At 36.0% G+C, this 25,300-nt stretch overlaps 1 protein-coding gene across 8 annotated transcripts in view; it reads left to right on the forward strand.

Moving 5' to 3' along the window:
- CTDSPL2 (CTD small phosphatase like 2) overlaps positions 1-25,300 on the forward strand; it is an 82,871-nt gene that overhangs the window by 33,593 nt on the left and 23,978 nt on the right. For 7 of the 8 annotated variants that reach the window (XM_045067620.1, XM_004751281.3, XM_045067621.1 and 4 more), the window contains 4 exons: positions 14,003-14,141; positions 15,640-15,789; positions 20,717-20,932; positions 25,066-25,144. In XM_045067620.1, the coding sequence (XP_044923555.1) occupies positions 14,003-14,141; positions 15,640-15,789; positions 20,717-20,932; positions 25,066-25,144 (584 nt within the window). The remainder of the gene's footprint in view (positions 1-14,002; positions 14,142-15,639; positions 15,790-20,716; positions 20,933-25,065; positions 25,145-25,300) is intronic. The other variant, XM_004751285.3, reaches the window with a different exon arrangement.

Below are 25,300 nucleotides of genomic sequence, written 5' to 3' on the forward strand. Positions count from 1 at the left end.
TATTACCTGGTGCTCCTCTGATTATATTTTTATTAACTTTTTTGTGGGTGTGTGTGATTTATTCTCAATGCATGGATTATTTGGAAATTTGTTATTTAATTTCCAGATATTTGGGCATTTTAAAGATATCTTTTAATTGTTTATTTATAATTTATTATCTGTTATCTAGGAGTATACTCTGTATGATTTCATTTCTTTGGTCTTTTTTGGTATTTTCTAGCATATAGTCTATCTTGGTGAGTGTCACATGTGTATTTGAAGAAATGTGCATATTCTAGAATTTTTCAGTGCAGTATTCTGTAACTACTAATTAGATTAAGTTGGTTGATAATATTTCAGTCTTCTATATCTTAAACTTGTTTTATCAGTTACTAAGCGAGGGATGTTAAAATCTCCAACTATTACTGTGTCTTTGCCTTTCAGTTCTGCCAGTTTTTTTCTTTATGTATTTTGAAGTTCTCTTGTTAGTTGTATACACATTTGTGATGAGTATAAATTGTTCTTGTTACCACTGTGAAATCTCTCCTTTCTAGTAATACTTGCTTTGAGGTTTACTTTGCTTAATATAGCTATATAACTTTCCTAGCATTTTCATGATTATAATTTTTTCCCTCCCATGTGTAAATATACCCTGTGTATTTATATTTAAATTGACATGTTTAGTTTAGTTAGGTTTTTCTTATCCTGCCTTCTTTTTGTTAAACCAGTTATCTTTTAGAATTTCATTCTATCTTTTGTATTGACTTTAAAAATTAACTTTTTGAGTTATAATTACACACAACAAAACACACCTATTTAAGGTATATATTGTCATGAATTTTAACATATTTATGCACTTATGCCCAAAAAAGTATCCTTATAGTCTTTGCAGACAGTTTCAAGCATCACCCTAGACAACCATCAACATACTGTTATTATAGATCACATAAATCTTTTCTAGAGTTTCACAATTGTAGTCCTACAGCATTTCTTGCATTTTTCACTCAGCATAAAGCTTTTGAACTCACTTGTGTTATTGTGTGTATTCAATACTTTATTCACCCCTCTGCCCAGAATTCTATTGTATGAGTATACTAGATAACATATTTTGTTTATCCATTTGGATTGCATATGTTTTATGGCTATCATGAATAACGGTGCTATGAATATCTGTCTTGAGTCCATGCATGGACATATATTTAAGTTGGATAAATAACTAAGATTGGTATTGGTGGATCATACAATAAATGCATGTTTATTTTTTTGTGGTAGCTTTATTGAGACATATAATTAGCATATAATAAAACTCACCCATTTAAGGTATAAATTTAGTCTTTTAGTATATGCACAGAGTTCTGCAGTTGTTACCACAATCAATTTTAGACCCCTTAAATCATCTTCAGTGGCTGTCACCCATCAACTCTCCCTTCCTCCCTTGCCCTGAGCAACCAATAGTTGATTTTCTGCATATAGGTTTGCCTATTCTGGACATGTCATATAAATGGAATTCTACAACATATAGTCTTTTATGTCTCGCTTCTTTCGCTTAGCATGTTTTCAGTGTGCATTTGTGTTGTAGCATATATCATTTCGTCATTCCTTCTTATTGTGAAATAATATTCTATTGCGTGGATATTTTCCATGTTATCAGTTGATAGACATTTGGGTTGTTTCCACATTTTGACTGTCATTAAATGAGTACTGTGAGGGGCGCCTGGGTGGCTCAGTGGGTTAAAGCCTCTGCCTTCGGCTCAGGTCATGATCCCAGGGTCCTGGGATCGAGCCCCGCATCGGGCTGTCCGCTCCACGGAGAGCCTGCTTCCTCCTCTCTCTCTCTCTGCCTACTTCTGATCTCTGTCTGTCAAATAAATAAATAAAATCTTTTAAAAAAAAATGAGTACTGTGAACATTGACATACGAGTTTCTTTTGTGGAAATCTATTAACATTTCTCTTGAGCATATACTCAAGAGAAATACAGGATGATGATAATTCTGTGATTAGCTTTTCAAAGAGCTGTAGATTGTTTTCCAAAATGGCTGCACCATATTATAGTCCCACCAACAAAGTTGAGGGTTCCAGTTTCCATGTCCTCAACAGTAACTTATTTATGTATTTTTAGTTTGCCCATTTTAAATTGGGTTTTGGCATTTTATTTATTTAAAAGAATTTATATATTTATTTGACAGAGAGAGATCACAAGTAGGCAGAGAGGCAGGCAGAGAGAGAGAGGAGGAAGCAGGCTCCCCGCTGAGCAGAGAGCCCGATGCGGGACTCGATCCCAGGACCCTGGGATCATGACCTGAGCCGAAGGCAGTGGCTTAACCCACTGAGCCACCCAGGCGCCCCGGGTTTTGGCTTTTTATAATTGCATTCTAAGAGTTCTTCTTTAGATACAAATCCTTTTTTGACATATGATTTGTAGATAGTCTCTCCCATTCTTTCAGACCCCTTTGAAGCACAAAAGTTTTCAGTTTGACCAAGTTCAGTTTATTTTTGGTTATTATTGCTTATATTTTTGGTGTCATTTCCAAAAGCTATTGCCAAAATCAAGATTTGGTAAAGTTTTAGCCCTGTGTTTTCTCTAGAATTTTTTCTTATAAGCTCTAAGTTTTTTTTCTTACATGTTTTAGAGTTTTAATTCTTATTTTCAGCTCTTTCATCCATTTTGGATTAATTTTTGTAGGTAGTATATGGTCCAACTATTTTTTTTACATATTAATGATATCCTTTGGTCCTAGCACCATTTGTTGAAAGACTGTTTAACTTTTAAGAAACTGCCCAGTTGTATTCCAGACTATTTGTACCATTTTATATTCTATCCAGCAATGTCTGGCAATTCCAGTTGCCCACATTCTTAGCAATATTTGGTATTGTCAGTCTTTTTAATTTTAGTCTTTCTATATGGGTGGGGTGGTTATCTCCTTGTGTTTCTATTTTGCATTTCCCTGATGATTAATGAGGTTGAATATCCTTTCATCTGCTTATTGACTATATAGGGATTTTTGTGTTTGTGAACTGACAGTTCACATTTTTTCCACCATTTGTGGAGGGTGACTTCTTTTTTCCTGTGATTTCATTAGTAATTCCTCTTGAGCAAGTGATTCTTAAACGTTTTGATCTCGGGCTCCTTTACTTTCTTACACATTATTGGAAACCCTAAAGAACATTTGTTTATGTGGGTTATATGAAAATCTATCTCATTAGATATGAAGCTGAGGAATTTTGAAAATGTTTATTCATAATTCGATTATAAACTCACTGATATTAATACAGACAACATTTTAACTATTTCCTAAAAACAAAAAGGAAATTAATGGGAGGCATGACATTATTTGTAATTTTGCCAATGTCTTTAATGATGGCTTCATACATAATTTGTTATTAGTGAAGCTTTCTTTTTTAAAAGATTTTATTTATTTATTTGACAGAGATCACAAGTAGGCGAGAGGCAGGCAGAGAAAGGGGAGGAAGCAGGCTCCCTGCTGAGCAGAGAGCCAGATGCGGGCCTTGATCCCAGAACCCTGGGATCATGACCAGACCTGAAGGCAGAGGCTTTAACCCAGTGAGCCACCCAGGTGCCCCAGGTGAAGCATTTATAGAAAACTGTACTCACATGTATTTGTTAAAGGAAGGATTATTTTAATATCCTTTTTAAATAATTGTGATATCCTATTGATACTATACCAAAGCTTAACAAATGTAGTTTCTTAGGTTCTTGTTCCAAGATGGAATCTGAAAGAGCTGCAGTGATCTTTTTGTTAGTCTATCATGCACCTGGAATGAGTGATGCACCATGTATGATTTTCTAACACTATGCACTGGCTATTTAGAAGATACTGGTTTACTGAATTATGTAGCTATTCTACATATTAATATATTTCATTATTCAGTATTTAAAAATCACATTTATGAACATCCCCATTGATCTCAGTAGGATAGTTTGTTTTTATTTATTTATTTATCCATTTATTTATTTGAGAGCGTTATTTGAGCAAGCCGAGCAGGGGAAGGTAGAGGGAGGGGAAGGAATCTCATCGCTGAGTGCAGAGCCCAATGCTAAGTTCAATCTCAGGACTCTGAGATCATGACCTGAGCTGAAATCCAAGAGTCTGGTGTTCAGTCAACTGAACCACTCACATTCCCTGCAACAGGATAGTTTTGGGAAGCTGTCAAGCTCATGGTGCTGGGTCCAACTTTTCTTTTCTTTTTTTGAAGATTTTATTTGTTTATTTATTAGAGAGAGAAAGAGTGCACAAGTGCGGGCTCGCATACCTAAGCAGGGGGAGTGGCAGTGGGAGAGGGAGCCTGATGTGGGCTAGATCCCAGAATCCAGAGATCATGACCTGAGCCCAAGGCCAGCCACCCAACCAACTGAGCGAGTCAGGTGCTCCTGGGTCCAACTTTTCTAAAATTATGACTTTTGCTTGAAAGCTCTCACATTTTATTGTTGGCAACAAAAAGTTTTTCTTGAAGTGATAAATTTGCTTTGTTAACTTTTCAGAAAATACCTACTTAAAAATAGATTTCCATTGGAAAAGGGGTCTAACTCTGCTTATAATAACTTAAACACTCAGTTGCTTTTTCTTTTTTTCTTTTTCCTTTCTTCTCCCCCTCCCCCCACCCCTTAGGGAGTGAGGGGCAGAGGGAGAGGGAGAGAGAGAGACTTGTAAGCAGGTTCTGTGTCCCGCATAAGCCTGAGGTAGGGCTCAAACACACAACCCTGAGATCATGACCCGAGCCAAAATCACAAGTTGAATGCTTAATGGAATGAGCCACACAGGTGCTCCAACTCAGGTGCTTTTTCTCAAGACAACTGTGGAAGCACAGGTTTGCAGCCCATCATACAGTGTTAAGACATATTTAAGAGTTGAGATTTAATTAATTTCACAGCTTTATCAGAAACATTCTTAAGTCAAACTGGCCTTTTCCCCCCTCTAGTGCATGGCAATAAATAATACAGTGATTATTGGGTATCATTGCCTTAATTTGTGCCAAGTGATAGTAGTTGTATCTATGATTGCTTTTGTATAGTCAGCACAAATATTCAACAGAAGTTATTTCAGGGTAAACTGAGATGCAAAAGAATTATTTACCACTTGTGTTTGTTACCATTTACAGTAAAAATCTTTGATGATTAGTTGATGCTAGTATCAGATATAGTCAAAACAGAAAGTCGGCCATATCCATAAGGCAGAAATATAACACTGTAGACCAGATATTAACTCATTTCCTGTATTTGCAGATAAGTTATCATTTCAGTTCCACTTTATCTTTGGGAAGTGGAAGAGCCTGTTTCTTTCACTGACTTTATCCAGCAGGGTTCCAGCAATGTCTGCTGTGCGGGAGTTTATAAGTCTTTCAGATATTATGTATACTTTTTCAGCCAATGTAATAAGATAAATTACTCTTTAAGATATTTCATTGACTTTTTAATTTTTAGTTTGAAAAACTGTAATGATTATTGGCTTTTAAAGAATTCATCATGTATACATTTAAAGTACATTTAAATTCCTTTTTTTAAATGCTGAGTGTTCTCAAATGATAGTAAACTGAATCGGCAGCATAACTTTATTTGGATATGTTTTATTACATAAGGCATGAGAGGACAACGTAATAGTATTTTTGCAGCCAAAGGGAAGATAGCTTATCATATTCTCATTTGTAATTTATAGTTTGATTCAGATTCTTTGGAGTAGTTTTCCCCCTTTTTTGAGTCAGAATTTGGATATGTCAGTTTCTTTTTCAATGTGATAATGGATTGAAACACAAATAGTCTGATCTCCCTTTTATATTTTTATTTTTTAAAAGATTTTATTTATTTGTCAGAGAGAGAGAGTGAGAGAGCGCACAAGCAGGGGGAGTGGCAGGCAGAGGGAGCAGCAGGCTCCCCACTGAACAAGGAGCCTGATGTGGAATTCGATCCCGGGATCCTGGAATCATGATCTGAGCAAAAGGCAGACACTTAACTGACTGAGCCACCCATGCATCCCTAATCTCCCTTTTTTATTCTAATGATCCATTCTTAATTATAAAGTTCTAAATACTCTTAAAATATTATTCAATTTCAAAATAGCTGTTTAAATATAATTATAAAAACCAAATTTGATATTATTGCAAAGCAGAATACTAAGAGTACTCTTATTGTATTTCCACAAATATACATATTAAAAACTTTTAAGACTTCAAAATAATAACTTACTGGATCATAATGAGGCTACAGAGATTATAGCATGTATGACTATTAAAGAGAGCTGGTAAGATCACAGTAGTACTGGACACCAAGATCTTTCATATTTCCTCATAATTGCCTTAATGGTATTCATTCCTTACTGCAGGTTTAGGATCCCATTTGGTATTATTTATTCTATGCCTGAAGAACTTCATTTAGTATTTCTTGTATAGATCAGCTGGGAATGAATTCTGTTAAGTTTTCTGTCTCAGAATTACTTTAAAGTGAACAGTTTTAAAAAACTTAATATATCGGTTACCAATTTTCTTAGTTTTATATCTGTGGATACTGAGCCTATTGTCATTACATACCATCTTTTAATCCTCATGTATCTTAGTTTTACAGGGTTTGCATATGTTCAGTATATTTAATGCTTATCCTCAGTCTTCATGTCATCATCTGCAGTTATTTTTGTTGTCTGAAGCTCATTTTCTAATAGGTGCCACAGAAAGCACTCATGGGAACAATATTCTTGCATGTTGGTAACAGTGCTCTTTGGACATCTGGGTGGCTCAGTCGTTAAGCTTCTGCGTTCGGCTCAGGTCATGATTCCAGTGTCGTGGGATCAAGTCCTTCTTCAGGCTCCCTGCTCAGAGGGGAGACTGCTTCTCCCTCTCCTACTCCCCCTGCTTGTATTCCCTCTTTCACTGTCTCTCTCTCTGTCAAATAAATAAAATCTTTTTAAAAAACAAAACAAAACAATGCTCTTTAAGGTTGAAAATTCAGTTTTGCTGCATATAAAATAACTTAGCTAGGCTTTTCTTGATTATTTTAACTGTTACTTCATTTTCTTCTGGCATGAAAAGCATTGCTGTTGAAGTTTGATGATAATGTAATTTTTGTTTTGTTTTTAAATAATTTTTGTCTTGATCTCCGTAAGATTCTTTTTTTCTTTAAATTCTATGAAGTTTAGGATGTATCTTGTTTTCTGAGTTGATAGTTTTAGTTAGACATATCTTTGAATATGTAATTTAAAATCCTTTAAAGATTTATTTGAGAGAGAGACACACACACACAAAACAGAGACAGTGGCAGTGTGAGCAGGAGCAAGAGGGAGAGAGAATCTGAAGCATACTCTGTGCTGAGCACAGAGCCTGATGTAGGGCTCAGTCTCACAATTGTGAGATCCTTACCTGAGCCAAAACCAAGAGGCAGACACTGAACTGATTGAGCCACCCAGATGCCCCTAAAATCTTTCCTTTGAGGAAAATCTTCTAATATTCGTTCTTTTGCCATGCTTCTTCAGGGACTACCTATTTTTTGTTAGATCTTTGTGTGTCTTCAGTATTTGTAATATTTTGATGTCTTTTAAAAATTTCCCTATTTTATCTTCTATTTATTTTAAGGCATAATCAATTGTTTACTCAATTTTCTGTACATTTTAATTCAGTCTTTATTTCTGATACGATTTTTTTGTTATTTTTAATTATTTTGTTTTGTCTTTATGATTTGAATTTTTCTAACCCATATGTCTCATATTATTTTCTCACTGAATCTGGTGTTCTGAAATAGAAGGTTATAATTTTGATCTATATGCATTTTTTCTAACATGTATTCTTTATCTGTAGAGATGTTATTTTACTCCCTGTATTTTTTTTTTTTTTTAAGATTCATTTCTTTATTTGACAGATCACAAGTAGGCAGAGAGGCAGGCAGAGAGGAGGAAGCAGGCTCCCCACCGAGCAAAGAGCCAGATGTGTAGCTCCATCCCAGGACCCCTGGATCATGACCTGAGCCAAGCCGAAGGCAGAGGCTTTAACCCACTGAGCCACCCAGGCACCACCCCCCCCCCCCGTATATTTTATTACAATAATTTTTGTGTGGATTTAACATCTGTACTTCCTTGTTGCTCATTTTTGTATGAGTTTAGTTTTTTTAGAAGGTTTTGTGGCTTAGGGTATCTTTTCCAACTGTTTTGGTTTTTGTGTAATGTTAAAAAATACAGTGATCGCTTTTTGAGTTTTTCTATCTCTTTAATTTCTATCTCTTTAAACCCAATATTTATCTGAAACTTCACTTTCCTTTTTCCCCCCTTTTGTATTTTTTTTTTTATTTTTTAGGATTTTATTTATTTATTTGACAAAGAGATACCACAAGTAGGCAGAGGCAGGCGGGGGCAGGGGCGGGAAGCAGGCTTCCTAATGAGCAGAGAGCCCAATGCGGAGCTCGATCCCAAGACCCTGAGATCATAACTGGAGCCAAAGGCAGTGGCTTAACCCACTGAGCCACCCAGGCACCCCCTCCCCTTTTGTATTTTAAAGTAGACTCCATATCTAGAATGGAGTCCAGTGCAAGGCTTGAATTCACCACCTTGAGATCAAGACTGAGCCAGGATTGGGAGTCAAACACTTAACCGTCTAGCTAACCAGGCCAGGTACCCTCTTTCCTTCTTTTCTGTTGTGACTTTGCTGCTCAGTTTTGATTCCATTCCCAGCAGTTTCTCCTTAGTATATGGCTTATTCTTTTTTTTTTTTTTTTTGTAGATTTTATTTATTTATTTGACAGACAGAGATCACAAGTAGTCAGAGAGGCAGGCAGAGAGAGAGGAAGGGAAGCAGGCTCCGCGCTGAGCAGAGAGCCCGATGTGGGGCTCCATCCCAGGACCCTGGGATCATGACCTGAGCCGAAGGCAGAGGCTTTAACCTACTGAGCCACTCAGGTGCCCCTGTATGGCTTATTCTAGAAGAGAATCATAGTTGGTAATTTTCAAGAGTTCATAGGAACTGTTGTTCCATTCTCACCATGGACCCCTTTGCTGTTAGATTGTCAAGATAGCAGCTTTCTCTCCTCATGAAATTGATCTGCCATGATTTCTTTTGAATACCTACATTTTAGCTATTTTGGGCTCTCTTGTTCTCAGGTTTATCATACACCTTGTTGATCCCTTTGCTTTCTTTTGCACTACTGTATGTGGGTGCTCAGGTGCGGTGGCTGTTGGTTTGTCCTCATCTGCTTGGAATTTAGGGGAGACAAAACCTTGTCTCCTGGTTTTCTTGTGAATTCGCTGTTGGTTTCTTTTTTTTTTTTTTCTTTAGGTCTCTGTGTTTCCCTTGGGGTTCGGAGACATAAGAACACTCTTTTCCCAAGATTTTCCCCTAAATGCCTATTTTAGGGACAACTTCAAAAAATATGAATTCCAGAGAAGACATTGCAGGGTTAATAAATTTATTAAAGCATCCTGTACAGTAATGTGGGAATCTTATTTTCCCTAGTTCTTTAAAAAATTATGCCACATTCATAAAGTCTCCAAATTATATAGTTGAATGTTCAAGAAAGACCAGGATTGGAAGATGAATTGTCTTTCAGAATTGGAGCATCATTAGACATTTCATTGCATTATTCTGAAGACTAGGATTTTATTGTCAATGACTACAGAGCTTTTAACCTTGATATTAATAGGTTCCTCTTCCTACTTAGAGATGTAAGCTAAAATATTTTTACCTTACGTATGTATTTACATGCTTTATTTTTTAAAAGATTTTATTTATTTATTTGACAGACAGAAATCACAAGTAGGCAGAGAGGCAGGCTCCTTGCCGAGCAGAGAGCCCGACACAGGGCTTGATCCCAGGACCCTGAGATCATGACCCAAGCTGAAGCAGAGGCTTTAACCCACTGAGCCACCCAGGCACCTCGTACATGCTTTATTTTTTTTAAAACATTTACTTAGAGAGTGTAAGCAAGGGTAGCAGCAGAGGAAAAGAGAGTGATCCATTTGAGCGCAGAGCCTGACACTATGGGGCTCGATCCTAGGACTTTGAGATCATGACCTGAGCTGAAATGAAGAATTGGAGGCTTAAGTCACTGAGCCACTCACGTGCCTCAGATATTATATGTATCTGTTCTGTTCTACAAGAAATGTGTCTAGTTCTACAACATTAGTTAGCTTATAGATTCTTGATAAATAGGGGAACAGTGTCAGTATAACATGGGTATTGTATTGCTTTCTACATGACTTTTTCTTAAACTAGACAAAGGGATCCTGAATAGAGGGAGTTGAATTTTTTTAGATTTATTTATTTATTTGAGAGAGAGAGAGCAGAGATAGCACAAGTGTAGATGGATACGGAGGAGCAGAGGGAGGAGTCTTTTAAGCAGACTCCATGCTGAATGGGTTCAGCTCAGTCTCAACAACCCTGACAAGAGTCAGACATTTAACTCACTGTGCCATCCAGGTGCCCCAGAAAATTGAGTTTTATATTTCATCAAGAAAGTAAAAAACTTTAAATTCAGCAGTAGAGAAACAAAAGCCCCCCACCCCCAAATACACACACACACACACACACACACACACACACACACAGGTTTTTAATTAGAAGTGATAATTAGCAGTGGCAGGGAAGGGGGTTCCCTCCTAGAGAAGTATACTCTGGTCTAGCAGGGACTTTTCTCATGTGGCAGTCTGCATTTCCTTTTGTGTCCATGTTAGCTCTACTGTCTTAAAGCTCCAATTCTCAGTTCCCATAAGCCCTTGTTTCTCTTTCTTTGTTTTTATTACCTTTTATTAAGCCCTGAGGTTGCATCTCGGCTGCTGTTAGCTGCCTCACTAGGGTGTCCAGGTTATCTCTGGAGGTGTCCCAATCATTGTTTTTGTTAGTGCTATGGTTACAGAGTTAACGGGGCATTGACTGATCAGCCTTGTATACCCCTCTCTGCCCTCCTGGACTAATTATTTTTTCCTTAAGCCTTGTTATTTTTAGCGTTGCAGAAAGCAGGATTTTCAGAAATGTAAGTATTTGTGTTATAGCAGATCTATTAAGAGGCTTCTTCAAGAAGATGCTGGAGCTTAGTGTGGTTGGCTTTGTAGCATTATTTCTGTTCTTGAAGGACTTCATAGAGTACTGTTTTCTGGCTATGGAGAGCCAGTGTTTGGGAGATGAGAGTTACTATTGATTTTAAGATGCAGGGGAATGGGCCTCCTGGGTGACTCATTTGGTTTAAGCGTCTGCCTTCAGCTCAGGTCATGATCCTGCGGTCCTGGAATTGAGCCCCGTGTCGGGCTCTCTGCTCATCAGAGAGCCTGCTTCTCCCACTCCTGCCTGCTGCTCTGCCTACTTGTGCTCTCTCTTACCTCTCTGTCAAATAAATAAGTAAAATCTTAAAAACAAAAAACAAAAAAACAATTCAGGGGAATGACAAATAGCAACCATTTGAAGAATTTTGTTGTAGATCACTGAAGCATTATTTTGTGCTGTAAAGACACTGTTTTAACAGAGATATCAAGGGATACCTGGGTGGCTCAGTCAGTTAAGCATCTGCCTTCAGCTCAGGTCATGATCTGGAGCCCTGGGATTGAGGTTCTTTGCTCAGCAGGGAGCCTGCTTCTCCCTCTGTCTGCCCTGGGCGTGCTCATGCTTTCTCTCTCTCTCATACAAAAATAAACTTTAAAAAACAAAAACAGAGAAACAAAAACAAAAACATTAGAGAAACTGAGTAAAAGTAAAATTCTGTATGATATGATATGGAATGATGTATTTTGATATTATCTTTGTTTTGCTTTGTTTTGTTTTTTAAAGATTTTATTTATTTATTTATTTGACAGAGAGATCACAAGTAGGCTGAGAGGCGGACCCGAGAGAGGGGGAAGCAGGCTCCCCACTGAGCAGAGAGCCTGATGCGGGCTCGATCCCAGGACCCTGAGATTATGACCTGAGCTGAAGGCAGAGGCTTTAACCCACTGAGCCACCCAGGCACTCTGATATTATTATCTTTGTTTTGATCTAAGTAGGGAATTATTTTTTAGGGAAGTTTAGCTTTTTAATAATCTTTAATATCTTTTTTTCCTTCCAAGATTTTATTTAAATTCAAGTTAGTTAACATACAGTGTAGTACTGGCTTCAGGAGTAGAATTAATCCAAATAGGCAGTTGTAATTGTAGCCATTTACAATACCAAGGTTTGTTTTAAAAATAATAAAATAATATTCAACCTTTAGAAAATGTATAGCAGCATCTTATTTGCTCTGATACAAAAGCAGTGGATACAAATTCTCAATACAAATAAAGAAGTTATTCCTGTTGAATAAGAATAATGATTATATATATGGATTATATTTAATAATAGATTTAAAAATCTAATTCTTACCAAAAGATATCAGGTAGTCTCATTAAAACAGCTGGAATTGGGGCACCGGATTTCCTCAGTTGGTAGAGCATGGGATTGTCGATCTTGGGGTTTTAAGTTAGGGTCCCATGTTGGGTATAGAGATTACTAAAAAACAAACAAAAAACCAAGGAGTTATATGCCAGTATGACAGTAATGTCATTCATGTGGTAGATGATTCTAGAAAACTTTTATAAATAAGAAAAATAGATGTACAAATGAAGAAAAATCAGTATACTTTGACAGTATACTTGGCGTATAGTCCTTTAGTCAGTACTGCAAAAACAGTCTTAACTGGTGATGTCGATTTCTCCCATATAAAAGGAAATGAATAGGGAGCTTTATTAGGGAGTAGACTCTTTAGTATTAATTTGGGCAGTTAAAGAATGGTGTGGCATGGCAGGCCCTGTTATTTTTGGTAATAAGTGATATGCCAGCAAATTCCAATAGGATTCTCTCTCTTATCCTGAGTGCTCAAGGAAACAACCACTGTTCTTTCGGACCAGTTTAAGAATAGGGGAAAATTGCTGAAAACTCAGAGGAGATTGTACAATTGAGTATTTCATTAGCACAGTTTATTTTTTTAAATTTTTTAAAAAGATGTTATTTATTAGAGAGAGAGAGCACAAGAGGAAGGAGGGTCAGAGGGAGAAGCAGACTCCCCACCAAGCAGGGAGCCCAATGCGGGACATGATCCTGGAACTCCGGGATCATGACCTGAGCCAAAGGCAGATGCTTAACCAACTAAACCACACAGGCGCCCAGCATAGATAATTAAATGGACCCAGGAGAAAGGATCTGAATTATAAGGATGCTCTAGTTATATTTGTGTATTATAAGTACATTAATAATTAACCTCTAACATTGTCAGATTTTTCCTTTGTTTTTTAGCACTGTTGGATATTATGTAGTTCTATTTTGTTTCTTCTGGATGTGGAAAACAGAAATATATTACACATATATCTATTTTTTTAAAAATTGAGGTATACTATAACAGCATTATATTAGAGGTATAATATAACAGCATTATATTAGATTTAATGTAAAACAGAATGATTTGATATTTATATATATGTGTTGTAAAATGATCATCACAGTAAGCCTAGCTAACATCTGTCACCATAGTTAGAACATTTTTTGGTGATGAGAACTTTTACAATTTATTCTCTTAGCAACTTTCAAACATGCAGTACTGTATTAACTATAGTTTCTATGCTGTGCATTACATTTCTGTGATTTATTTATTTTAGACTTAAAATTTGTACCTTTTGAGTCTGTTCACCCATTTTGCCACCCCTCATCACCCACCTCTGGCAACCACCCGTCTGTTCTCTGTATCTATGAGTAGAGTCTTTTTTCATTTGTTACTTAGATTCCACATAAAAGTGAGGTCATGCGGTATTTTAACTATCTTCCCATAGCACATCCATGTTGTCCATCCATGTTGTCACAAGTGACAAGATTTCATTCTTTTTAATGGCTGCATAATACTCCTGTGTGTGTGTGTGTGTGTGTGTGTACACATCCTTTATATTCCTTATCCATTCATCAACAGATAAATACTTAAATTGTTTCTGTTGGCTGTTGTAAATAATGCTGCAATGAACATGGGGCTACATATCATATTTTATAAGTATAATCTAAAGGCAGAATGCCTATGCTCAATGCATGTTTTTTTCCTCATATCTTAAGGAAGAGAGAGAAAATCCTTCGAAACGGAGTAGGATTGAACGTGATATAGATAATAATTTGATCACATCAACACCAAGAGCAGGAGAAAAGCCTAACAAACAGATATCTCGAGTAAGACGGAAAAGTCAAGTAAATGGAGGTTTGTTAATATTTAGATATTGTTCTATTAGGTGTAAGCAGAGATCTTACCTGTCATATTTATTTTCTGTTTTTAAAAATTGACTCTAGAGTTTTCCCCTTATTTTTGTAATCTTTGTATTAAGTATCAGCACGAAATAAAATAAAAATTCATCTATCTAGTATAAATCTATTTTGATGAGTTAAAATAAATAAAGGCAGAGCAGCAAGTTTTATGCTGTTTATCAGAAAAATGTATATGGAGCATCTTTGACCTCTAATAAATTTAGTTAACTGAGTTAATGTATCAAACTTAATGTATTGAAATACGTATAAAGAATTTATTTCTGGATCATGGAATTTCATAGCTCATAGGGGACTTGTATCACTTGGGGCAGTGGTTCTTAACTAGGGTTGGTTTTGTCCCCAGGGGACATTTATTAATATCTGGAGACCTTTTTGGTTGTCACAGTTTGTTGGGAGGTTACTACTCAGATCTAACAGGTAGAGGTTAGGGATGCTGCTAAACATCCTACAATGCACAGGACATCCTCCTTCAGTAAAGAATTATCCAGGCCCAAAATCAGTAGTGCTGCTCTTGATAAACCTTGTTATAGGTCAGTATCTTATAATATTGCTGGGAAGCTCCTCAAAGTGAAAAAGGAGAAGAAAGGATAAGCAGAGAAAGCTATAAAAAACAACACTTTAGAGTGTGGATTACTGCTTTTTAACCATTCCTGGTTTAAACACCACAACAAGAATAATTCCTTACCTCTTTCCCCTCAATTCAGTGTTGTATCTCTATTGTTAAAATTAGGGAAAAAGAAACAAAAGACCTATTTCAAAGAAGGAAAGAATGTGGTAGATACCAAGTGAAGTTGCAGAAGGTCAAGGATGGTTAATCAAAACACATTTGTTTGAATTTATTTTTATTGTATATTTTCTAAAAATCCATTAATTTTTTTTTATTCATAAGAAACTAAAAAACCAAAAGACAAAAAAACCTGTTCTTAACCACTCTGAAATGATGCCTGGGTATGCATAAGTAATAGACACTGCTGTACACAGTCTTCTACTTCAGTAGATCTATGTTGCCTCTACTTATTTAGCCGTTATTGTTACTAATAGATTGGTTTTGTGAAATAGGCAGCCTCCCAAAATGTAAATAAGGACAGGATCTTGCATTTATGTTTTTGATGTAACTTGCTTTACTTACAAAGAATTTATTTCATTTTCTGTAACACTGTGGATTTTGAAGCCTTTCATTCTATATACTTATAGATGTCAGCATGCTTTGTAGCAGTTACAAAACATTATAAATAAACTTGTTATAAAAATAATTTGATTTATAATTTATTTACCTCAGGATATTTTTAAATAATCAGCTTTCTTAACATTAAATGTTAATCAGTTTTTATTAAATATTTTGAGGCAAAAAATTATTTTCATAGTGAATTGTTTAAAACATTCCTTAAAGTCATGTTTTCTAGATTGCAACCTTTTTCTTGTTTCTTTCTTAGAAGCTGGTAGTTATGAAATGACAAATCAACATGTAAAACAAAATGGAAAATTAGAAGATAATCCTTCCTCTGGCAGTCCTCCAAGGACTACATTGTTGGGGACCATATTTTCTCCTGTCTTCAACTTTTTTTCACCAGCAAATAAAAATGGTAAGTAGAGGGGCGTCTGGGTGGCTCAGTCATTAAGTGTCTGCCCTTCGGCTCAGGTCATGGTCCTAGGCCCCTGGGATTGAGCCCCACAACTGCTCCCTGCTCGGTGGGAGGCCTGCTTCTCCCTCTCCGACTCCCCCTGCTGGTGTTCCCTCTCTTGCTGTGTCTCTCTCTGTCAAATAAATAAATAAAATCTTTTTTAAAAAATGGTAAGTATAAGCTATATTACCCATAATTTGGGTCTAAAAAATTAATAGTTTTCCTAGTTTTTTTAAAGATCTGTTTGATTTTACTGGCATATTTTGTCAGCATCTTAGGTTTGTTTTCAGCCTCATTAAAAATACACAGCTCCTGAAGAAAAAAAAATACACAGCTTCTTAAACTCCATTTTTTTGTGTGTGACTGAGATAAATTTAGGTCATGTTTAATTCTGTTGAAGTATTTCACTACCTGAAAAGCTAAATGCTAAACTTTGGGCTAGAGAAAAAGTAAGTAATTTCTTTCATGTTGGAAAGATTTCTGTAATCCTTAGTGTGTACCAGGAGAGAATCCAGAAATATTCTCAATATTCTAGATTAATAAAGTAGAATTTGTTGACTATTTTAAGTGAACTGAAACTAGGTGATTTTCTGTAACACATTTTTTTTTTTATCATTTGTAACACATTTTGTCATTAATCATTTATCATCAAAGACCCGCTAGGGATCTTTAATTTGGATAATTAGTAACTACTCTAATGCAAATGAATTGAATGTTTTCATTATACAATGCCTTTGCCAAAGATTGAAACTTGGATTGTTTCCCAACATACATACATTTTTTAAGATTTTATTTATTAGAGAGAGCATGCACACGGGCCCTAGAATAGGGAGAGAAAGGGAGAGAATCTGAGAAGGGAGAGAAAGGGAGAGAGCCAACTACATGCTGAGTATAGAACTCAGTGTAGGGCTTGGTCCTACAACCCTGAGATCATGACCCAAGCTGAAACCAAGAGTTGGCTGCCCAGTAGACTGAGTTACCCAGGTTGTCCTGCCCCACATATATTTATTAAAGATTTAACTTAGTGTCCTATCTTTTTTGATTAATTCTTAATTTCATAAATGCTGATTTAGTCTCTGGATTACATGAGGGTAAGAGATTATGTCTTTATTTTTGCATCTACCAAGTTGTTTGATATAGCATGGAGCACATGGAAAATAGCCGTTAAATGTTTGTTGCCTGATTATTTAAATTCTAGTCTGAATTATGTTTCTGGATAATAATATAATTTTTAAAAGACAGAGTGGTACACTATAAAATCTAATTGCTCTGGGAGCTAAAAATAATGCATGTTGGCACATGAAAGAACTTGTAAAATCCTGTAGTAGAAATAAAACAAAAAACTACCTTTAACTTTGTTTAACCTTGTATTTTCTAGACATGTGTTACTCTAAAAACCCTTTTCTGTGGAAGATCAATTAATATCTTGTAAAACTAGTGCCCCTTAGAACGTCTTTGGAAATAGCTGGTGTGGTGGAAAAAGAATGGGCATTGGAATTAGAAAGATTTGTTTTAAAATTCCAGCTCTGCCACTCTTTAACTGTGTTACCTTGGTCCAGTTCTTCAAATGGAGCCTCTTAACCATGAGAGAGGATAATTATACTTAAGTATGGGATGGGGTGATTTGACGATTTCAATTCATTCAGTTCAATATTTGCCATGTCCCAGCCATTGTACTACTAGTCCCTGGAGATTCAAGGATGATTAACACTTGGTCCCTGCCCTCAAGGAGCTTGCTTTTTTACAAGACGGAGAGAGATGCATAAATAGGTATTATAAATGTTTATAAGTGCATTGATAGAGGTATGGGGCAGTGGGATATTCAGAGAATGGAGTTAGTGGCATCTAACAATAGTCTTTATAGAAAAACTGAATCTTGAAAGGTGGTAAAGGGCATTCCAGTAAGAATGAGCAGCATGAGGGAAGGCATAGTGTGTTTGAGAAACAAATTAGTTTGTTACAGATAGATTTGAGGAGTGCATAGAATGGGTTAAGATAGAGTTACAAATTTGGCAAATTAAAGCTAACATGGTAAGATATTTTAATTTTAATTTTATCCTTAGTGAAAGATGTTTGAAAGATTTTGAACTGGTGAATAATATGAACAGATTTGTGTTTTCCAAAAAGCTCTTTGGCAGTAGTGTGTTGGCTACATTCTAAAAGGTTGTGTGTGGGATAAACAATTAGAGTTATAGTCCATGTGAGACTTCATGCAACCTTAATGGTGATATTAGAGAAAAGAAGAAGGATCAGAGATACAGAATGGACACATTTTGGGCACAGATTGGAGATGAAATAAACAAGAGATTAAGAGGACACAAGGTTATTTTTTCAAGAGCAGGAAGTTATGTTTTGGAAGACAGATAATTGAATTTTATTTGGGCCATGCTGAGTTTGAGATGCCATGAAATAGCCAAATAAAATGTCTGGTAGCCATTGTCCTTCTGGTGTGGTGTGGAGCTTAGAAATCTCGGCTTAAGCAATAGTCTATTGTATTATCAGTTTACAGATATTAAAATACCTATGGTCTTTTCATAATAAATAATAAATTTAAATAATAAATGGTCTGTATGTTTCAACGAACTAAGATCTTGGAGAAATAAGTGTTTGGATGGCAGAAGTTGATGTTTGATAGTTACAACTTTTTCTTTGAAGGAGATGATGATGACATGTGCTGAGATTCCTGGTGGCCAGGATTGAGGAGAACAGTGAAGGTTTAGAGTATTTGCTTTTGGGTTAATTTAAAGAAACACACATAGTAGTAAGCAGTAAGTTACATTGATTCAAGAGGGATTTCTGTAATGGATAACAGTGGAAAGACTGTCAAGACTGAGCAAGGATCCTGAAGCTGCTGGTTTGAGAGTGGTTTAAGTGAGATACCATGAAATCTAACTAAATGAGAGGGTGGGAATGAGCTGTTGAGGGATTGTTTAGAATGAAAGAGACCGGCTTTTATCAAACTTGAAGATCACATATAATAGGAATATGAGGTTATGGTAATTAAAAGATTAGGTTATGGTAGGAGATTGATATATTTGAACTTTAGTTTTCAGAGATGAACCTTTGCTTAGTGTGAATGTCCAGGTTATGGTCATGGTAGTTGCTTAAGAAAGCAGTATAAACGAAGAAGGAGCTAAAGAGGGTAAGACCTTTAAGGATTAGTCTTAGGTGAGTCATTGATAATCACCTGTAGTAACCACTAGGTGATGTTTAATAGAGCTTTGAACTGGTAGCTAGGTGTTAAATTCCTCTGATTGAGAGAGGGTGCTGGCTGCAGTTGGGATATGTCAGCAGTGGGGATAAGTGAAGAATTATATAGCTAAGTGACATCAGTCTCAAAGGAACAGGCATTTTTTGCAAATCCAGTGGAAAACCATTGATCTGGTAGCAGCAATGGAAGTAAATGAGTTCTTATTCAGTTAGTATGTTGTGGGAAAGATGTCAGGAAAAGAGGATTTTTGGAAAGGGGTTGAAGCTGTGAGGGAGAAGGAGTATGGGAGGTTGATCTTATTGAAAATGACATTTGGAGCATTCCATAAAGAAATAGAGTTGGGGGGAGCCTGGCTCAGTTGTTTAGCGTCTGCTTTCGGCTTGGGTCATGATCTCAGGGTCCTGGGATCAGGCTCCATGCTCAACGGGAAGCCTACTTCTCTCTCTCCCGCTCCCCGTGCTTGTGTCCTGTTTCCTCTCTTGCTTTGTCTCTGTCAAATAAATAAATAAGATCTTTAAAAAAAAAAAAAAAGCAAGTTGGGTTTATCTCATAGTGGAAGAAGAATTGGGCAACACAGTCATTTAGGTGGTGGTCGAGTATGATGAGGAAACTAACTTCAGTCTTTGTTACTAAGATGGAATCTTGTTAGGAAATTGTTCTTATGTCTCTGAATAAAAATGGTCCGATGATTAGGGGAACAGTTAGCTCATTCTTGGATAACTACATTTGGCTTAAAAATTACAACTGCCTACAGTGGCTAGGATGTTTATTTAGTACTGGAAGAATCAGGAGTTGTTTAATGGAAATAAATAATGGAAAAGATAATGGAAAAAATACATATATAATGCCTAGCTCATAGTAGGCATTTAATAAATGATATATACTTTATTGAAAAGTTCTACAGTCACCAATACTGTATTGTATACTTCAAAGTTGCAGAGAGACTAGATCTTAGATTTTCTCACCACGGAAAAATGGTTATGATATGGCAGGATAGAGGTGTTAGCCTCAGGTTAGGTTGGTAATCATAATGCAATATATAAATGTATTAAATCAACATATACAGTTGAAACTTACACAAGGTTATATTGTCAGTTACATCTCAAAAATGTTTAAAAGTTCTAAATTATGACTGTGGTTTGACTATAAATAGGTGTTTCTAAACTATTTGAACACTCTTAAGAAAATTTAGTTCACCAATATCCTTCTATTTTATAATAGTCTTTATTCCTGATTATTTGAAATGTTTGGAAAAGACTCATTAACAGTGGTATCCTCAGCTCTATCTCTGTTGTATTTAATTTTTCCAAATATTTGAGTTTACTTTTCATTATTTAATTTCACTTTTATTAAAATATTTCACCTACGTTATGTAAATTTAAGGGTAAACAAGTTGATTTGATACATTTATATATTGTAATATGATTGATTGCCTTGTAACAGTAATTAGTACCTCTATCACATTACATAATTACCTTTTCTTTTTAGTGGTTAGAACAATTAGGTTTGAGGATTATGATACAGTATTTGTCTATATTCACTCTACAGTGCATGAAGTCTCTAGGGCTTAGGTTGACTTGCTGTAAGTTTGTACCCTTGAAAGCATCTATGCCTCTCCCCCAACCCCCTGTTGAGTTTTTAAATGATGGTTGTGAGCATACTGAATCTCGATTATAGGAACATCAGGATCCGATTCCCCAGGACAGGCTGTGGAAGCTGAAGAGATAGTAAAACAACTTGATATGGAACAGGTGGATGAGATCACTACCAGTACTACTACGTCAACAAATGGAGCAGCTTACTCAAATCAAGCAGTTCAAGTGAGGCCATCAATAAATAATGGTTTAGAAGAAGCAGAAGAAACAGTTAATCGTGATATCCCACCCCTTACAGGTGAAGAAAATTCCTTTTCTTAATGCATCTTCATGAATAATGTATAAAAATTCAGTATTCTTTTCTTTAATAGATCAAATACATAAGTTTTTCTTTCTTGAACATAAAATGATTAAAATTGGAATTAAAACTTTCTCCCCCAAATCTGGTCATTTTGAAATTGAATTTTTTTTAAAAGGTTGCTTTGAGGGATGTCTGGGTGGCTCAGTTAAGCATCTGCCTTTGGCTCAGGTCATGATCCCGGGATCCTGGGATCTAGTCCTGTGTCTGGCTCCCTGCTCAGCAGGGGGGGGGGGGCCTGTTTCTCTGCCTGCTGCTACCCCTGCTTGTGCTTTCTCTCTCTGACAAATAAATAAAATCCTTAAACAAAAAAAAAAGGTTGTTTTGATTGAGCATCAGTCATTTTACAGTTTATTTTTACTACCTGACTACTTAGAGAATTTTAATACAAACAGCAAAACATACACTCTTGATATAATTGTACCAGTCTCAGACTTGAAGTTCCCACCTTCAGGCAATCGTATACCTTCAGATTTGTTGCCTATATAGATGACATCCTCCCAAAAGAAGCTTCTTTTCCTAGATCTTTCCCTACATCCAAACTTTGCAGCCTAATTCTGGATCCTTATAAAGGCCTAACATACTTGTTAGGAGCCTGAGCCAGTTGTCATGGAAATGTAGAACATATGAGATCAGAATTTATTACCTCTGAGGGCTGTGATATACAGATGTATAAAGCTAAAAGATGAAACTGTTCCATCATGCTTAAAAGCAGAAATAAAATTTAGGATGGTCATCTTTACCCAGAGGAATAAGATTTCAGGGTTTTATTTTAGATTTGTCTTTTTATAATGCCAGGCATTTGAGAGACCCTAGCCATTTATTAGTTCAGAAATGTAGTTTGGTGTAAGGAAGTAGAATGATGTTCTTCCCTTGAATATAAAGGGAAACTTGAAAAAATAAAAGAGAAAACATTTAAAAAATGCATACAGTTATGAAACTTCTATATAGCACAACCCAATAATACCAATATGAAGAGAAAAGTGACATAACAGGAAAGATTTATTTTAAATTGGTCTAATAAAAGATTAATTTCTATAATGTTAAACATATCTATAATGTTAAATTATGTTATTTTTTTTTTAAGATTTTATTTATTTATTTGACAGAGAGAAATCACAAGTAGATGGAGAGGCAGGCAGAGAGAGGAAGGGAAGCAGGCTCCCTGCTGAGCAGAGAGCCCGATGTGGGGCTCGATCCCAGGACCCTGAGATCATGACCTGAGCCGAAGGCAGAGGTTTTAACCCACTGAGCCACCCAGGCGCCCCAATTATGTTATATTTTTTAAAAGATTTTATTTATTTATTTGATAGAAAGTACAAGCAGGGGGAGCAACAGGTAGAGGGAGAAGCAGATTCCCCATTGAGCAGGAAGCCTGATGGTGGGACTTGATCCCAAGATTCTGGGATCATGACTTGAGCCAAAGGCAGCTATTTAACTGACTGAGCCACCCAGGTGCCCTATAATATTATATTTTAAGAATAATAATGAATCTGTGGAATCAAAATGGATTATGCACATAGTTCATTCTTGGGTGGATAAGATTTACAAAGGAGTCAACTCTTCACCTATCATTTTATGCTCATTCCTTTTCTGGTGTTTGGGCAAATAGATTTAAGTCCAGGCCTCTTGTTTGATGTTTGTTCATTATTTTTGTACTGCTTTATAATCCTTTGTATTTATTTTTTTTTGACAACAGCGAAAACAGAGAAGGGATTTCTATAATGTTAGTGGTTTCTGGGGGGGGGAGGGTGGGAAAGAAAATTTGCTCCAGTTGTCTCATTCATTTTTCCCCTAACATTTATCGAACACCTATTTTCTGTGATGGACATTATTTATAAAGATGAATAAGATAAATGCTCCTTGACCCTGAAGAGTATATGATCTAGTTGATGAGCCAAGTAATCAAACAAATTACTGTACAGTGTGGGGAGGGATATTAAAAATAAGTGCACAAAATGATGAGGTGGCACATTGCATTTACCCTGCATCATGACAGGATAGAAGAAAAATTTTTGCTGATGTTAAAAGATGAATATGAGTGACAAAGATTATTACTATTACTTTTCTTTAACTTCAGGAACCTAGCCAAAGAGAATAAGAAGGAAGGAGATTGGCTCTGTTACTTACTTAGCTCTGTGACTTTAGTCAACTTCTAAGATGGTTTTCTGACCTTTAGAAGGGGAAATAATTCAGGGTTTTGAAAACTAGGTGGGGTGAAATAAAAGTGCACTCAAATATTGCTTCCTTTACCCCTTTCTCTGAAGATAATAGGAATTTGAATCAGAAGTAGTTAAAAGATATATTTTATATCACCCCTTCTGCTAATGAACTGTTATTGGCATAAAGTTGTTAGATGGACAAAAATTATGCTTTACATTTATTGTCCTTCACTAAACATATACACTATGTTAACAAGGTAATACATACATAAAGAATTAATACATGATGGGGCACCTGGGTGGCTCAGTCATTTAAGTGTCTCTTGGTTTTGGCTCAGGTCATGATCTCAGGGTCATGAACTGGAGCTCCATGTCAGGCTCTACACTCATTGCAGAGTCTGCTTGAGAGTCTCTCCCTTTTCTCCCCCCACCTCCTGCTGCTCTACCCACTCATGCATGCACTCAGTCTCTCTCTCTTTCTGTAAAAGAAATAAAATCATTTAAAAAAGAATACCTGGTAATATCAAAAAGGATTTGGTTTTTGTCCTTTGACTATTATCCACCAATATTGCATTCCTATAGATAGATTATAGAAGTTTTTTTGAGTTCCCACTGTCTTTGTCCTTTTGGACTGCAAAAACAAATTACCACAGACTAGGTGGCATATACACAGCAGAACTTTATTTCTCTGTTTAGGATACTGGGAAATCCAAGATCAGAGCACCAAGCAGATTCATTACCTGGTGAGGGCTTGCTTTCTGGTTCATAAACAGTTGTCTTCTCATGCATCCTTACATGGTAGAAAATATTTGAACTCTCTCGAGTCTCTTTTATTAGGGCAGTAGTCCCATTTATGAGGGTGGATGACCTCATGACATCCTAAAGTCTCCACCTTGAAATACCATTTTGTGGGGATATAAACATTCACTCTGTAGCATCCATCTTGAACTTTTATCTCGGAGACACTACCTCTAACTTAAAAATCTTGTATTTTGTCCTCTCCTTGAATTTGTTATAATTATTGTCTTAGAAAATTCCCAGCATAATTTCTTTTTTTGTAAGTTTTTTGTTTATTTAAGTAATCTCTGCACCCAGCATGGGGGTTGAACTTTTGACCCTAAGATCCAGAGTCACATGCTCTTCCAAGTAAGCCAGCCAGGCTCCCCTCTCAGCATTATTTCTGATGCTCTATCATTTGAATTTTAATTTAAATGTAGAATGGACCATTTGTCATGGAGTATAGAATTACTTCATGATTATTTTTAGGTTGCTTGTAAATTAGGAGTAAAATAAAGCCTCTTCTAAAGCAATGGTTTCTATACAGAGCAGCGTTTTGTAACTTTTTAAAAGAATTTAGACACCACTGAGATTCCTGTAAAAATGTACATACAACATTTTTTCGTTAAGTTTTCAAGGGAGTTTCATGAACCTCTTAAGGAGTGTCAGTGTTCATAGATTTCAGGTTAAAAACTACCTCTGGCTGTAAGGTCAGCACAAATATATACTGATTGCTTGTACATGTACAGGGTAGTTTGCTAAGTGTCACTGGTTACAGGAGCCCCATGAAATATTTATGGTTATATATATAAAACACAATTCAGCTAGAAACTGAAATTTCATGGAGTGTATGTTTGTGATAATAAGTAGTAAATTTTCTCTTGGCTGTGAGGGATTTTAATTCTGCCAGCCATGATTTAGCTTGCCATTTTACCTGTAATGGCAATATTTTCTTTTGGGTCTGGAGTTAGATCTCTGTGTTAATAAATTTGCTTTGCATTACTATTTGTAAATTATTTATTTCATTTCTTGAACCTAAAATACACAGGGCTTCAGGAAAATCATATAAAACGGTAAAAATATATACTTCATAGTGAGTAAAAGTAACATTTTGTTTTTCATTTTATTAAATAGCACCAGTAACTCCAGATAGTGGCTATTCATCAACTCATGCAGAGGCCACCTATGAAGAAGACTGGGAAGTATTTGACCCGTGAGTTTTTTCGTTTTTTTGTTTTCCTTTTCCTCTTGGAGCAGAATGAAAGACAGTGGACGGGTGGCTGAATGGTATATTGGAAAGAACATGTAACTTGTAGGTATTAATACTTTTACTGAGTTACTGAAGTACTAATATTTTCAGTTTTATTTA

Source organism: Mustela putorius, unplaced genomic scaffold (assembly GCF_011764305.1).
Source record: "Mustela putorius furo isolate JIRA1106 unplaced genomic scaffold, ASM1176430v1.1 tig00003898_pilon_pilon_pilon, whole genome shotgun sequence".
NCBI classification, from domain to species: Eukaryota; Metazoa; Chordata; class Mammalia; order Carnivora; family Mustelidae; genus Mustela; species Mustela putorius.